Here is a 15,189-nt window from a genome sequence, read left to right on the forward strand (position 1 = left end):
ACTCCCATCCAGCCCCTTTCCTATCGATGATTCCTAATCATCGCAATTAAAATTACATGCTCATCTGTCTGATCATTGTTCCATGCTGTCGTGCCCACCAGAACGCAGGCTCCACAGGGCAGGGACCTTACCCATCTTGTTCTCTCCCTAGTCCCCAGGCTCTGGCACAGAGTGGGTGCTTGGAAAGTATTTTTTGAATGGCTGAATTGCTTACCTCTACTAAAGGTCCCATCCCACTGAGGCAGAGAGGGGGAATTTACCCCCTCCCCCAACCTTAAGTCCGACTGACTGCGGGGCCCACATCTTCACCCACGAGGCTCTGCAAGGTCTCCCCACGCCTCTGCTGCCCACGCGCGCTCCTCGGCGGCCTCCGTATCGCGGTCACTTACTCTCAATGTAGCCGTGCAGGGTGACCATGCGCGCCCGCTCGGGGCTGCTGAATGGGGAGTAGTGGATGTCGTCGGACAGGGCGGAGGGGAGGCGGGACGGGGGCGCCCCCGAGGGCGGCACTGGGTGCTGCGGTGTGTGCTTTTTATGACGCGCCCGGCAGTTTTGAAACCACACCTGGAACGACAGCCTCAGCAGCCTCAGCCTCGCGGAAAAGGGTCGCACGCGCCGCCAGGGGACCCCAGCGGGACTGCCTCGTCGCCTCCTGAAGAAGGGCGGCCACGTGCGTCCCCGACGCGGGCTCGCGAGCCTAGCTACATGCTCGAGGGCCCGCCCCCAGGCCCCTAGCCCCGCCCCGGGTCCGAAGGTCCCGCCCCCCGGCCCCACCTGGATGACCCTCCGGCTGAGGCCCGTCATGTCCGCCAGCTTCTGCAGCGTCTGTGCGTCCGGGTTGTTGTCCTGCGCGAACTGCGCCTGCATAACCTGCGGGGCGCAGCAGGGCGGTGAGGCACGAACGCGCGGAGGTCTCCGAGACCCCGGCCCAATCCGAGGCTCCGGCTTGGACGCCACGCCCCAGGCAGCTACAGCCGCTCCCCGCCACCCGCGCGTCCGCACCGAGGGGGCGGGGCCAGGAGGCCCTCTCGGCCCCGCCCACCCGAGGCCCCGCCCGCTCCCCGGCCACGCCCGGCCAGCCCGGGTACCTGCAACTGTTCGGCGGTGAATGACGTCCTTGCGCGCTTGGCCGGCTTAGGCTGACTGTCCTGTTCCGAGGGCACTGCCCCCTCCAGCGTGAGGCCGTTCCCTGAGGGCGACAGAAGCGGCTGATCACGCGTCCCCATGTCTTCTAGTGGTAGCCTGGAAAGGACGTGGGTGGGGGAGCTTGTCCCTGGAAGGGTCAGGAGCAGAGTTGGCTGGGAGCGGGGATCCCAGGGTCCTAGTCCCTGAGCTCAGTCTTTGGGGAAGGGGTTTCTGTTTCTGAGCGTCCACTTGCTATTTGACACTTCTCTTTCGTCCGTCTCACAGCCCTAAGGAGAGATGGCTTTATCCCTACTTCAGAGCAGAGGAAACTGAGTCTCAGAGAGAAGAAAGTCCCTGCCCCAGACCTTTCGACTAGGATCTGAAAGCTGGCTGACCCAAACGCCCCAAACTGGGCTCCCCCCTAGCTAAACTGGGGGGAACCAAAAGCTGGTGGAGATTGGAAGCAAGCAGGTTACAGAACTGTGATCCCAATTTTATAAAAACGAGTGGAAGAAAAAAGATTGGAAGGATATATACCAAGGTGTTAGCAGTGGTTTACCTCTGAGGAGTGCGATTACAGAGACTTTCAATATTCCTGTAACTTTTGAGGTTTTTAAAACAATCATATGTCACCTTACTTCTCTAAGGTTTAATTTTGTTAACTGGAAGTATATGTTAGGTATTCTGTTCTCACTTATAGTATTTTTACAATCATACTAAATCACTAAATATATTCCCTTTTTTTAATACTTCATTTTTCTGACTACAGAAAAAAGAAACATGCTCCATATCAAAAACTCAGAAAATTCCCATAAACACAAAGAAGAAAATAAAAATCACCAGTAATTCCACCACTCAGAGATAACACTGGTCACAATTTATAGTAACTTTTTTAATTAGGAAAAAAACTGTGTTAAAGAAAAAAATAAAATATTCAAATACGCATACATAGAAAAAAATCTGGAAAGATATATACTAAAATATGAGGGGAGGTGGCATTTAGAGTGATCTTTATTTTTTTCTTTTTGCTTAACCATCTTTTCCAATTTTTCTACAATGAACATGTGTGTGTTTGTGTGTTATGTTCAAAAACCAAAACAGTAGTGGACAATGAGGGCTGGTCAGTAAGGGAGATCTGAGGCCCTAAGTCTTCAAGTTCTCTTGCATGGTAGGAGTCTGGAGTCGGGCATGGCTGTGAGAACAAGGTTGTAATTGGCAAGGCTGTGACTAGGGGTGGTCCTGGTTGTTCCAGGTGTGGAAGGATCTTGTGGTCACTGATGGACCACAGTGTGGGTTGAGCTCTGACTCCTGGTTTTCCAGCCCAGCTCTACTACTGACTTGCCCACCACTGCAAATAACGTCATAGCACCCCAAGTTCACTAGCTATCCACTTAGGCCCACTTAGCTGTGATCCTGGCAAGAGAAAGTGATGGCTTTCATGTGGCCATGGCCAGGATCACTCTAGTGGTCCCTGACTAGTCCCCAGGCTGGGGCCTAGAAATTGAGGCAGACAGTCTATACCCCTCTCCAAAGGAACTGGGGATGGGGTAGACACTTTGTGGTATTAATGTTCCCTAGGAAAGCAGGCAGGATAAGGGTTGGCATGCCTGTTTTTTAGATGGGAAATGAAACTCACAGAGGCAGCCACATACCAGCAGCCTCCCCAGCTTTATGATAAAGGGGCCCTGGAGCTTGGGGATGAGGTCTATGTTGTGGTATGGTGGTTAACAGCTTGGTCTTTGGAGTCAGGCAGACCTACTAGTGTGTAACCTTTGGCAAGTCAGGTACTGCAGATAACCTCTGCCTGTCTCCTCGCCTGTAGAATGGGGATACACCACCTACTTCCTAGGACTAAAAAAAGTCCATAAAATAATCCATGTTACAAAGAAGTTAGCAGCTTCCACAGACCCCGACAGGGGAATTATGGAAAGGGTCCCTGCCTCTGCTCACAGCCCAGTCTCTACTCCTCTCCTTCAGCCCCTGACCCACCTGTGACTCAGCCCTCAGGATCCCTGGAAGACCTGGACCCTGTCCCTGAGCCTGTGTATCTTGGGGAATCACAGTATCAGAGCCAGAAGAAATTTAGGGATCATTCTAGTCCAGCACCCTTCTTGCACAGATAGGGGGACTAAGGCTCAGAGAGACAGGGCCCTTTCCCCTTAGAGTTAGAGACCCTAGTCCAGGATGAAACTCCCACCCCCCAAACCTCTGTCTTGGAGCTGCTAGGATAGGAGTTGGGAGAATGGGAGCTACAACATCTCTCCGGGACTGGCCCAAGCTTGTTTCCAGGCAGCTAGAGAGGATGAACCCAAGCCAATGAGAGCTGGCCGAAGGTGGAGTAAGCTGCCTCAGTATGAGAATCATCTCTAGGGTTCATTGAGTGCCTCCTGGATGTACATCACATCAGCTCCTCCGTCTTTGAGAAGGTGTCCTTTCATTAGCCCATTTTACAGATAAGGAAACAGTTGCAGAGACTTGACTCATAGTTGCAGTGTGACTTGACTCCCAAGCAAACGGTGGAGCCAGAAGCGCATGCTCCGTGCGCAGCCCCATCGCTAGAGAAGTGTGGGCGGTTCCTGGGGTGCAGGATGGGGTGGGAAAGGGCCAAGAGCAGAGGTGCTGGGTGGGGCGGGTTTACCGTTCTCGGCGGCCCTCTTGAGGTTCTCGATCATGGTGTCGTAGTGGATGCGGCACAGCACCTTCTCCTCCACCAGGCCGAACTCCTCACCGGTGGACAGCTGGCGCTTGCAGGAGAAGCAGGCGAAGCAGGCTAGGTGATAGGCGTTGCCGCGCGCCCGCCGCACCCAATCGCTGGCGTAGATCTGTCGGCCGCACCGGGCGCACTTGGTCCCGAATCGGCTGCAGGTCAAGGGGGCAGGGACAGGGGTGGCCAGACTCAGACAGGCCATCCCTCCCCTCTCCGACCCTCAGTGATCCTTCCCTCATGTATCACCCTTTGTTTGGATCCACCATCCCTCTACAGCCAAGTCCCACCTAGAAAGTGAACTGGTGGATGATGTTTACTTTCTTGGTGCTTTTCTGAGTTTTTCACATTTTCAACGATGATCACTTACATTTACACATTATATTATTTTTTCATTAAAATACATCATAAGCATTAGTAATATGTAATAATAGGAATAAAAGGCAAACTTTTTTTTTTAGCACTTACCACTTGCAGAGCAAGACCCTGAGTGTTTTTATGTTCATTATCCCAATTAATCCTCAATTAGCAGGTGAGGAAAATGGAAACCAGAGAGGTAAAGTAACTCGCACGAGATCACACAACTCGTAAGGATAGCAACCTGAGCCAGTCCAACTCGAGAGATGAAGACACGCTATATCCCCAGCTCTACAGAAGCCCAGAGTTTCTTGGAAGAATAGACAGGTATGCATTTACTGGCTTTGTGACCCTGAGCAAATCGTTTAATTCTGAGTTCTCATTTTCCATGCCCTGAGCTGAACAGATGACAACAGCAATAACTACTATTTTTTTTTTTTAATGCTTTGCGGCCTACTAAGTACCCAGTTAGTCCCAGACTCTGGATCCCATTCTGAGTTCTCATTTTCCATGCCCTGAGCTGAACAGATGACAACAGCAATAACTACTATTTTTTTTTTAATGCTTTGCGGCCTACTAAGTACCCAGTTAGTCCCAGACTCTGGATCCCATGACATTTTAATACTAAATGTTTAAAAGACAAAAATTAAAATTAAAAGCACAGATCAAATGTCCCCTTCTCCCTTAAGCCCTCTCCTCAATTCTGTTTCTTTCCCTTCTCCCTCTCCGTCTAGCAGTGTAGCTATTTGGGTGCAGCTGCCTCCAACACCAGACTGGGAGCCCCCTCAGGGAAGCAGCCGAGTCTGGTTCACTCTGTCCCAGAAGTCAGCCAAGGAAGGTTTGTTCGTTGAGTGGATGACTCACCTGTCACTCTGTCCCAACCCTCTCAGCCTCAGTTTCCTCTGGTGCACACTATTTCAGGGAATGGTGCCAACACACATCCAGCCCCTCAAGCCTGGAAATCTAAATCATACATCTCTCCCCCACCCCACCCCCATCAACCCCACATCCAGCCAATCATCAGGCACTGGTTGGTTCTGTTTCCTAAGTATCTCTGGGATCATCTCCTCCTCTTTATCTCCACTGCCCTCCTAGGCTAGGGTCCCTTATGTACCCCTCACTGCCAGTCTCTTCCTTGGCCTCCCTGATCCAGTGTCACCCCTGCCAACTAATCTTCCACACCGCAGTCACAGCAGTTTTCTGCATGCACATCGAATACTGTCCTCCTTACAACCCTTTGGTGGTTCCTCTACCCTCCCCATCTGGTCCAAGACCCTTGTGGTTTACAAAACCCAACAGACCACATCCTCTTCAGGCCCATCTCCTCCCTAACCTTCTCCAAGATCTCCCACCCCACATCCGAACATGCGTCCCAGTGAGCCACAATGGAAGGCCAGTCCTAGCTGTTTATGGCCCCATCTGAAGCAGTTTCCCATTACCAGGCCTTTGCACAGGCTGTCCCTCTCCGGAGGAGGAGCCTCCCCCAGAGTCCCGCAGCTCCCTGTACCACCCTTTCAACATTGGTGCAACCAATTTGTACGTGTCTGGTTCCTTGGCTCTCCCCTTCCACCTTTGCCATTTGTATGGGGTTGGGGGGGCAAAAAGATTTGCCTCTGTGTCCCCAGGGCCGGCACCCTTCCAACCGGAGGAGCATTTGGAAACGCTTGTGTGTGCATGGAAGAAACAGCCCAGCAAAAAAGCTCTGGTTCCAGCATTGCCTGCCTCGGCAAATTCAAGCATCTGACGGATGAAAACGCTGCATTCAGTTGAACCGAGTGCGGGAGCGCGGAAGCTACAGCCAGTCCCCGCTCCCGGGCGCAGCCCCAACGCCACTCTCTCGCACAATTAGAGCAAGGGGACTCTGAGCTCGGTTCGCTGAGGTCGTGCTGCGCGCCTCTGCCGGGTCAACCGCCAGGCTAGGCAGAGGCTGCTCCTGATCTCGGAAGAGCCCAGCACAGCCCTTGATCTCTGTTCCCAATGCCACAGTAAAGCGGAGAGAAAAGTGTTCTGCCCATCCCAGCCTACCTCCGCCGTGGAACGCACCCCGGGTTCCGCCGCCAGGCGGGTGGTAACCGATTGCAAGCACTCTCGCCTCAGTGGGGAGGCTGGCCTTCGATTACTTATGCTGCGGCCAGCCGCGCGCAGAGCCCTGCTGCGGGCCGGGGCGCGACGCCTTCACTGCACCCCCTCGGCTTCGTCGCAACCCCGTGAGGTGGAGACACTGGCACCCATTTTTCACACGTGGAATCGGAAGTTCAGAGATGGCAAGTGACTTGCCTGAGACCACACAGTTTGGGGCCGGGTTTGAGGTCCCCTCCGAGGTGCAAAAAGGGCCTAGAACCTGCGGAGCACCCTCACTGGAGATGAGGGGAGCTGAGATCTCGGGTGGATGCACAGCAAGGGGGGCTGGTCCGACCGCGCTGCCTCCCTACTCCAGGCCGCAAGGCCAGGGGCCCACCGCCTCGAGAAGGCGGGGAGTGCGTCTCAGGAACGGGGCGAGCCCGAGCAGGGAAGGAAGGAAGGCAGGAGCGGCCACGTCTCGGGCCTATGGTCTCCTTGCGCGGGGCCGGTGCGCTGCGCCAAAGTGTGCGGTCGCGGATCGTAGCGCTTGGTTCTGTGGGATTCCTCGTCCTCGGCCAGGGACGCGTCCGAGACTCCTCGCGCACCTCTGGTCTCCCTGTCCCACGAGTCCGCCACGCCCGAGTCCGTTCTGCGCCTACGCAGTAGGTCCCAGTACCCCCATTCCCTTCTCCGAGGCGGGCGCCACGAGTGAACTCTCAGCAACTTTCTCACCCTCCGTGTGTCACCTCAAGTGCCGGGAGCTGTCGCTAGTCCTAGGATCTCCCTAGGTTCCCCATGGCTCGGCCCAATCAACGAAATCGTCCTCGCACTGGATCCTTGGGGTGGGGTGTGTGGGCGGAGGGGGGTGATTATGCAGGTTTGAGTGCGTTGCGGGCCGTTCCTGCACCATGTCCCGCACCCAGGGCAGGGGTCAACGGCACAAACCAAGGGCGCGAGGAGGCTCACGGATCGAGTGTCTGACAAACCGACAGACTCCTTCCTAGACTGGCGGCGAGGCCCGAGCCACTGGATTCCGGAAGCAACGAAATCGGCGTCGAAAACAGCAACGAAACTTCAAGAAAGGGGTGTCCGGGCGCTGCCACCGGAGCGTCGAAGGGATTAGGGGACGCGCCTACCGCCAACCCAGCCTTGCTGTGAGGTCTGGGCGGTGCGCGCCCCTCGCTGGATCTCGGCGCTCTGTGGTCAAAGGCGCAAGGGACGGAGGCGCTGTGGGGATGGAGTGTCTGACAGATGCTGCGCATCCTGGCAGCTGCACGAAGGCATAGGGTGGGCATCGTGCACCAGCAGGCGGAGCAGAGATATCGGGGTGCTCGTGCCCTGCGAGGGAGCTGTGCCCCTCCACCGGCTCAGGCTCACTTTCCCAGCCTGCTTACCCTGGACACCTAGTAGGCGTTTAGTAATTATTTGTTGGATGAATGAGCCTCAACGAAAGAGCCCATCAGAGTCACACCACGACCCCTTTCCCCATTATTAAGCTGCCCCTTTTCTGCCTGAGGAAACCGAAGTTCAGACTGGGAACGGCAACGTTAGTTACGAAGCTAGCGAGCTGAGGTGCGGCAACTCAGACTGGAGTTCATTTATTTCAGGTTCAAGAAGCTCGTTTGATGGCCTTAGGTCCTATGAGGCAACAAGGGGGCGGGGGGCGGAGGTGGAGCCCTTCCTGTTCCCTCTGCTCCTTCCCTTCTCGGCAAACCCTTAGAAGCCAGAAAAAACAGAACCAGCAATTAAGAGGTTAAAAGGACCCGCGCCTCGGAGGTCCCGGCCCGAGGCCCCTCCCCCGAGTTCTCCGCTCCGCTCCCCCAACATCTGTCCCCCAACAGCTGGCGGCCGCTGGGCTGCTCTCCGCCGCGGTGGGGGGCCGCTTCCCGGCTCTGAGCCTCCCCTGGGACCCTCGCTCCGGGGGAGGAGGTGGGGTTCTCCCGCTGGAGCCCGCAGACGAGCTTGGGCTCCAAGCAGAAGGCCAGAGAAGGCTGGGGGCTTGCCCTGAGTCTCGTGGGCCAAGCGGAGAACTGGAACTTTAGCTCTGGGGGCACTCTCTGAACCCCCACCTCCATAATCACTTGGAGGAAGAAGTTAACTCTTTACTTCCCACTCCCTTGTCAGAAGGCACGAAGGCCAGGGACCACGGTGAACTGAACCTGGCAAAGTTGCTGCACTCACAGGCTTCTGAGGAGGTCATTTCTGCCCTAATGCTCCCAGGGCCACTCTCTGTGTGTCACACAGCACCAGTCCCCTGCCTCTCCCCTCAATGGCTGTGCACCCTACCCTCTGTGCCACTGCAGTGGAAAGGGGGACTCCAGAATCAGTGGAGGCTCTGAACAGTGCAGTCAGGATGCGAGTTTTCTGCTGCTCCCTATGTGAAGCCAACCAAACTGGGCAGGGAATCTTAGGACCAGCAGAAAGTGGAATTTGCCATTCCACCCATCCCATGATGCACAGAGGGGTGGCTAACATATCTTGCCTATAGAACAAGAGTATGGGGGGTGTTTAGGGGCAGGGATGGGAGAGTCAGGCAACCCTGAGGCTTATCCAGGCTCTGTCACTTATTAGCTGTATGAGAATTTTCTCAGCACTCCAGTTTCCCCTCCTATAATGTGGGGATTATGAGAATATAAGACTCACAGGGTGGACCTGGGGATTAAACAAGATAAAGCAGGTGAAGGGTTAGCACAGTTCCTGGCTTAGAGAATGGAATCTGATAATGGGTGTCCTTATCTCTGCCCAGCCCCTCTTCCGTGCTTTCTCTCTCTGTGTGACCCTGAGCACATCACTTTCCACTTTTCCAGGACATCAGTCTCCCCACCTATTCAATGGGCACAATGCTCCAGGAGATTAAGAGGGCCAGGAGGGCAAGTCTAATCAGGCCATGCCCTGTTTGTGAAGCAGCAGCTAGCTGCAGGTAGTTAGATGGGAAGGAGATATGGGGAGTTGTCTGGAGTTGTGGTTGCTGAAGGCAATGGAAATGTGAATGCCCCAGAAAGGAATGCTATTTTCCCCCAGAATTTTCTTCACCTCTTGAAAGAAAAATGGTCCTAACAAAAAGCAAAGACGTTAAAATACCTATCACATTTTCCTGGTGGTATTTTTTTTTTTTTTTTTTTTTTTGCTACAACTCAGGGGTAGTGGAATCTGACGGAACACAGAAGGGCTGGTGAGGTCCCTGTTTGGAGAGTGAATTGGAGAAACTGAGGAGGAGAAGTCCAGCAGCCTGGTCAAGGGCACACAGCCAATGGAAAATCAACCCCTCCCAGCAATGCAAATGAGCCAGGAGCAACACTGGACCTCCCTGACTCCCCGTATTCTCTGCAGGCTCCCTCCCTGGTTAACTTGGCATCACTTCCTAACTTCTAACTTCCTGAGCCAACTCTGCCAACGGAGACTGAAGAAGGATCTGTAAGACAGTATCCAAGAGGGGCAAGATAAGGGATTGAACCAAGGAGAAACCCTTCTTTGGGGGACAAGACCATGGGACCCCCAAGTGGCCCCTCCACAGGGCGTTGGCCACTCCCTTCCCTCCACCTCCTCAGGAGATTTTGGCCTTTCTTTGGTCAGAGTACACGTATCCACATCCCACCAGACCCTTGAACCTGGGCTTCAGAAAACAGAGGCTTAGAGAATCTCAGCGCATGACCCCTCCCTGAGCCCCAGCTCTTGAGAGGGAACTCTGCCTCCCACACTGCCATTCATGCTGTCTCCAGGAAGAGGCTCCTCACAGCAGCCACCCAGAGCTTGGGCTGCTGCTCAGTGCAGACAATAGTCCTCTCCTGGCGCTCCGCCGCCAGCTTCTTCTTTCCCTTTTTGTGGGTTTAATTATTTTTGTTACAGGTGGGGCTGCCAGGGATGGGTTGTGCCTGCAGGAAGACCTGGCAGGGGAGAAATGATCAGAACAGCCACAATTCTACCCTCAGCCCAGGGAATGTGAGCTTTTATTGCCTCCATTTTCTTAACCAAAACTCTGGTTTAATTTTGCTTTGGAGCCTCTTGTCACTGGAAGAGGATTAGGTCTCAGAACTTGCAGACTAGAAATGGCCCAGTCCCATTCCTCCAGACAGGCCCTGCTCCTCAAGCTGCCTGGGGAAATGCCATCACAGGCTTGTGCCTGGCATCCACCCTGCCAATGGTGATAATTGAGATATTAATAACAACTGCCATTTAGGAACATTTATGGAGACTTCCCCCCTTCAGTGGCCTCCTTGGCAGCTCAGGGAGACAACCCTGAAAAGGAAGAGCTAAGGGCAGAGAGATGCAATGACTTGCCCAAGGTCACAATTGGTCTGAAAGAACTCAGTCCCCTGCCTCTCCCCTCAATGGCTGTGCACCCTACCCTCTGTGCCACTGCAGTGGAAAGGGGGACTCCAGAATCAGTGGAGGCTCTGAACAGTGCAGTCAGGATGCGAGTTTTCACTAGTCACTCATGGTCTGGTAAAACACAGCATCCAAGGAGGCTCAGTCCATAGGTATGAGCTGGGGCTGTAGAAGCAGGGAAGAAATTTGGGAAAGTGGCGAGAAGGGCTGCCAGGTCCATGGTCACCAGCAGAGCTAGGAGAGGGGTCCTGCCCTGCCTTACTCTACAATGGTGGCTCAGACACCATACTGTTGGGTTCCCCAAACTGGAGCCTTGTCCCTAGTAGCTGATGACTCAAAGGAGCCCTGAAACAGCAGCTGGCTTGCTTTCCCTCCACCCCACCCCAACTACATTCAGGCCTAGAGCAGTGGGTGGCAGTGAGTTTAAACTCCATTTTCTGCACTGACCAAAGCAACAGTCAGATGGGACAGTGGGAAGAGACATCACACTCTGGTTACACACCATGCAATGATAACCCCCTTCTGACTACACACACAGCAGTGCCCATCCACAAATACACACTCATACCCCTCAGTGCCTGGGTGGAGGGTCTTAAGCAGGAAGGCCCCCTCAGAGGACAGGGTGGGGGTGGCAAATGACAGGACTTCAGATTCTCCCTGCATGCCATCTCACCCTCTCACATCCGGATCCCATCCAGATGTAATCCTGTCCTGACCAGCTTGTACACACACACACACGCCTCTCAACATTCACATGTAGACACACACACGTGAGCTCAAGACAATTGTTTGTCCATGAAGAAACACACATGCTGTCCATAAACCCCTGACCTGCTCAGTGACGTGTTTCCCAGCACCAGAGCACAGACCCCAGACAATAGAGACACATGTACAGTCCTCGAACACCGAGTCCTAGGCCACCTGGTAGAGGACCCCACACACATGTACCCCAGCTGCACACTTTTTTTACACCCATCACATAAAGGAAGAGCTCACCTCTTTAACCATGCTTCCCATGGTTTCCTAAGCTTATCCCAGCCCCAAATGCTGCTAACTTCCCCATAGACACAGGCCCTCTCTTTCTAGGTCCCTGGAGGCTCTACCGGGGGTGGGGGGTGGGAGGCTTCCACCACATTCCCTGACTCAGAGGCTCCTTCTGGAACCTGGGTCTTCCTAGGAAGACTAAAACCATGACCTGTCCTCAGGCAAGAATGGGGAAGATGTCTGTGGGTTGGAGGGTAGTTACAGGGGAGTAACTTTCTCCACGTCCTGAGAAAGCACTTGAGAACCGGCGTCCCTCCCAGGAACCAATTCCACACCATTCTTCTTGGACTCCGTAGGCCGGGTGGCCGGGCCTCAGGCCTGGTTCATGCTTCCCGCTGGAATCAGGCGGATGGCCGCGGCGCCCCTGACCCTGCAGTGACCTAGACCTCATGACCGCGTCGGGCTTGGGCCGCGTGGCTAGAAGGAAGATGGGAACAGGTGGCTGAGACGCGGCGGCGCGGCGGGAGGACGACTGGCGGCTGTCTAGAGGGGCCGGGACGCCGCAGTGCGGCGCGCAGAGCGCGGTCCGGCCCAGGGCAATCCTACTCAGGGCTCTGAGCTGTCGCGCCAGACTCTCCCCTTCCGGTCCCGGCGGCGCAAAGTCAAAACCTAAACCCGGGAGAGGCCGAAGCCGGAGCTCGAAACGACGGCGCAGCTGGGACTGGAACGGGCAGGACCCCAGACTGGAAATGCGACACGGCTCCGGGGTATGGGTTGAGGCGGAGCCGGAGATTGTGGCTTACAACAAGAGGCTTGGACTTGGGGTCGGATCTGAGACGGATGCAGCACTGGTGCTTTGGACCTCACCAGACCCGAATCCAGAGCAGAGCCCGGGTCAGAGGCAGGGCACGAGTCCGGAGTCCAGCTCAGAGTCTGGCCCGGGAGAGACCCTGGCACCACTAGAGTCCAAGTAGGGTTGGAACCCAGAGCAGGAGCGCACTGGAAATGCAGCCAGAGGCAGCTGGGATCTGAGTGAGTCTGGACCAGAGCCGAGGACGTCAGAGCTCGACCAAGGCGCTTGAAGTCGGTACTGGAACCTGACACTCAGGCAGGACCCGAGACGGAACCAGAGACACGACCGAAACCCAGTGGACCGCGGGTACTGGAGGCGGATCGCGGGCCCAAGACTATGCAGGCGCAGGCACAAGCGCGCAGCCCGGAGCTTTGGGTTCGCGACGCCGACAGCCGGCGGACTGGGACCGCATGGCGCGCCGGGAGTGCAATCCGGACGCCGGGGGCTCCGGAGCCGGAGACCACGTGCCGCAAAGTTGGCCTCAGTATGTGACCGGGGCCTGCCTACGGAGACACTGCTGGCAGGGCGGCCGCAGCCTACCTGAAGTAGTCCATCTTGCAGAAGATTTCCTTGTTCTTGATGTAGCAGCTGTTCTGCTGCCTCAGCGACGTGCGACACACGGAGCACTCGAGGCACCGCACGTGCCAGATGAGGTTGTTGACCTAGGGAGGGGGCGGGGAGGGGGGTCGGCTCAGCGCAGGCCTCTTTCACGCTCTTCCCCAGCCCTCCCGGCCCCATTTGCAGACAGAGACGCTGGAGCTCAGAAGGTGTTTCTGTCTCCCCTACTTTTCTTCTGTAAAACTGAGGCTCAGGGAAATAGAAATAAACTTCCCATTTCTCAGACGGTACCTGGGGACGTAGAGAGACCCTAAGACTCGTCCAAAGCCGCGCAATCCAGCAGCGGCGGACCAGGATTCGGAATTAAGTGGACCTGGAGGCGGCGTTGCTTCCCTGCAGTCCTCTGGGCTGCAGCCCACACCCCCCAACGCAGCCTCAACACCTACTCCTGTCTCACCTTGAGCAGATACCTGTCCAGGATCTCGAGGCCACAGCTGGAGCAGATGTTCTTGCCGGCAGACGGCACGGAGGAGGCGGCAGAGGGCGGCGAGCAGACAGATGGTGTGCTGGGCGTACATGGGGAGACCCGACCCTCGTCTTTGTCCAGAGCGCCCGTCAGGGCCTCGGCATCAGACTGAGCCTGCGGTGGGGGAGAGAGCAAGAGGGGAGCGCTGAGCCGGGCACCCAGAGTTGCCACTGCCTCGGAGACAAATCTGGGGCCCGAGCGCACAAATTGACAACGAAATCTCCCCGGGACGCTGCGCGGTAGGCTCGAGGACAGGAATGGAAGGGCCTATTGGAGGGGAAGGAATGGCCCCAACTTTTAACACGCGCATCCTGGGTGCTCCGAGCTGTCAAAAGCCACATTCCCGGCCGGAAAACCGAGGTTCCGAGAAGGGCGGCGCCTGCCTGGAGTCACCCAGCGCATGGGCGAGCGGTATGTGGCCGGAAAGCCGGGCCAGGTCCCCAGGGCCGGGCCGCCGGGGTACCGGGGACCAAAGGCAGAGCCGAACGGACTCACCATGGCGGGCGGCGCGGTCCCTTCGAGACAGCGGGTGGTCGCTTTGCAGCCGGACCCTGGTTGGGCCATCACCTGGGGGAGGGGGGGAGGGAACGCAGGCGGCGGCGGCTGCAGAACTGGCTCCGCTCAGCCTGAGCCCAGCGCCTCCCCGCGCCTGTTATATAAACCGGCGCCGAACAATGAGTCCTAACTTTGTAGTGGGCATTTAAAGCCCTTCCCTACAAAAGCGGTGTCTCTCTAATGAAGCAATTTGAATTTGGATTGGATTTTTTCCCTCTCTCTCCCCCTCTCCCTGCACTTAACCCGTGGCTCTTGAAGTAATCGCTTAGTTCCCTTGCAATCCAAGCCTCCGAGGGGGGAAAAAAACACGCGCACACACACAAACTACCTGCAATTAGAAATTGTCGTGAATGCCCAAGATAAGAGGTAGCCAGAGTGTCAATTCCAACTGTCAATCAGTGAGATCCATCAGGCCGCCCAAAGAATTGCAAATTTGATTTTTTAATGGTAGTAATTAAAAATCGAATTTTTTCTCTCTCCACCCACCCCCCCTTCCTCTCTCCCTTCTCCTCCTCTCCGCACAAAATGCAAAAAGGAAAAAAGAGAGAAAGAAAGAAAATAAAAAGGAGATGGGGGTTGGTTGCGGAAAATAAAACCCGAGCGCCCGGAGCATCCGCCCGCCCGCCCGACGCGCGCCGCGGAATTGCAGCGGTGATACGGACACGGATACCGGCGCCTTGCGAGGGCCCGTCGGAGAGAAACGCGGAGCGAAACGGGGGCGAGACCGGGGGCGAGACGGGCCCAAAAAGAGAAAAGAGAGGCGTGCACGAGAAGGAAGAAGCACCGTCCGGCCCCTCGTCTCTCCCGGGGCCGGCCCCGCGCCGGGCTTCTCAGCGCTGCGCCCGCACAACCCCCGGCGCATCGGCGCTATCAGCGCCTATTCAGACGGACAATACCGGCCTCGCCTCCTCTTGATTCGCCTGTGTCTTTGCTAAATCGCTTTTTGAGAAATTCCTCCAACATTTGCATAATTTGTTCCCGCTTCCCGCGACCCCCCACCCCTTGCGCTGGCGCGCGCTCACACACTCACACACTCCCGCTCGCGGGCGCACCCGCACCCCTCCTCTCTGCCGCCGCTCGCCGCCGCGCTGGCTCGGTCTCGGCCTGTGCCCGGCCCCGGCCCCGGCCGCTCAGCCGCTC

General features: G+C 56.0%; 1 protein-coding gene across 2 annotated transcripts in view; it reads right to left on the reverse strand.

Moving 5' to 3' along the window:
- Positions 1 to 14,982, reverse strand: part of LHX6 (LIM homeobox 6) — a 22,892-nt gene extending 7,910 nt beyond the window's left edge. The window contains exons 1-8 of one of the 2 annotated variants that reach the window (XM_008572027.1): positions 14,861 to 14,982; positions 13,990 to 14,061; positions 13,426 to 13,608; positions 12,951 to 13,072; positions 3,764 to 3,984; positions 1,089 to 1,189; positions 775 to 870; positions 390 to 564 (exon numbers count right to left, since the gene is read on the reverse strand). In XM_008572027.1, coding sequence (XP_008570249.1) covers positions 390 to 564; positions 775 to 870; positions 1,089 to 1,189; positions 3,764 to 3,984; positions 12,951 to 13,072; positions 13,426 to 13,608; positions 13,990 to 14,061; positions 14,861 to 14,911 — 1,021 coding nt within the window. In that variant the 5' untranslated portion in view covers positions 14,912 to 14,982. Of the gene's footprint in view, positions 1 to 389; positions 565 to 774; positions 871 to 1,088; positions 1,190 to 3,763; positions 3,985 to 12,950; positions 13,073 to 13,425; positions 13,609 to 13,989; positions 14,168 to 14,860 lie in introns of those variants that run through there. The other variant, XM_008572028.1, reaches the window with a different exon arrangement.
- Between the last annotated feature and the right edge of the window lie 207 nt (positions 14,983 to 15,189).

The sequence above is a fragment of the Galeopterus variegatus genome, unplaced genomic scaffold (genome assembly GCF_000696425.1).
Source record: "Galeopterus variegatus unplaced genomic scaffold, G_variegatus-3.0.2 Scaffold747, whole genome shotgun sequence".
NCBI classification, from domain to species: Eukaryota; Metazoa; Chordata; class Mammalia; order Dermoptera; family Cynocephalidae; genus Galeopterus; species Galeopterus variegatus.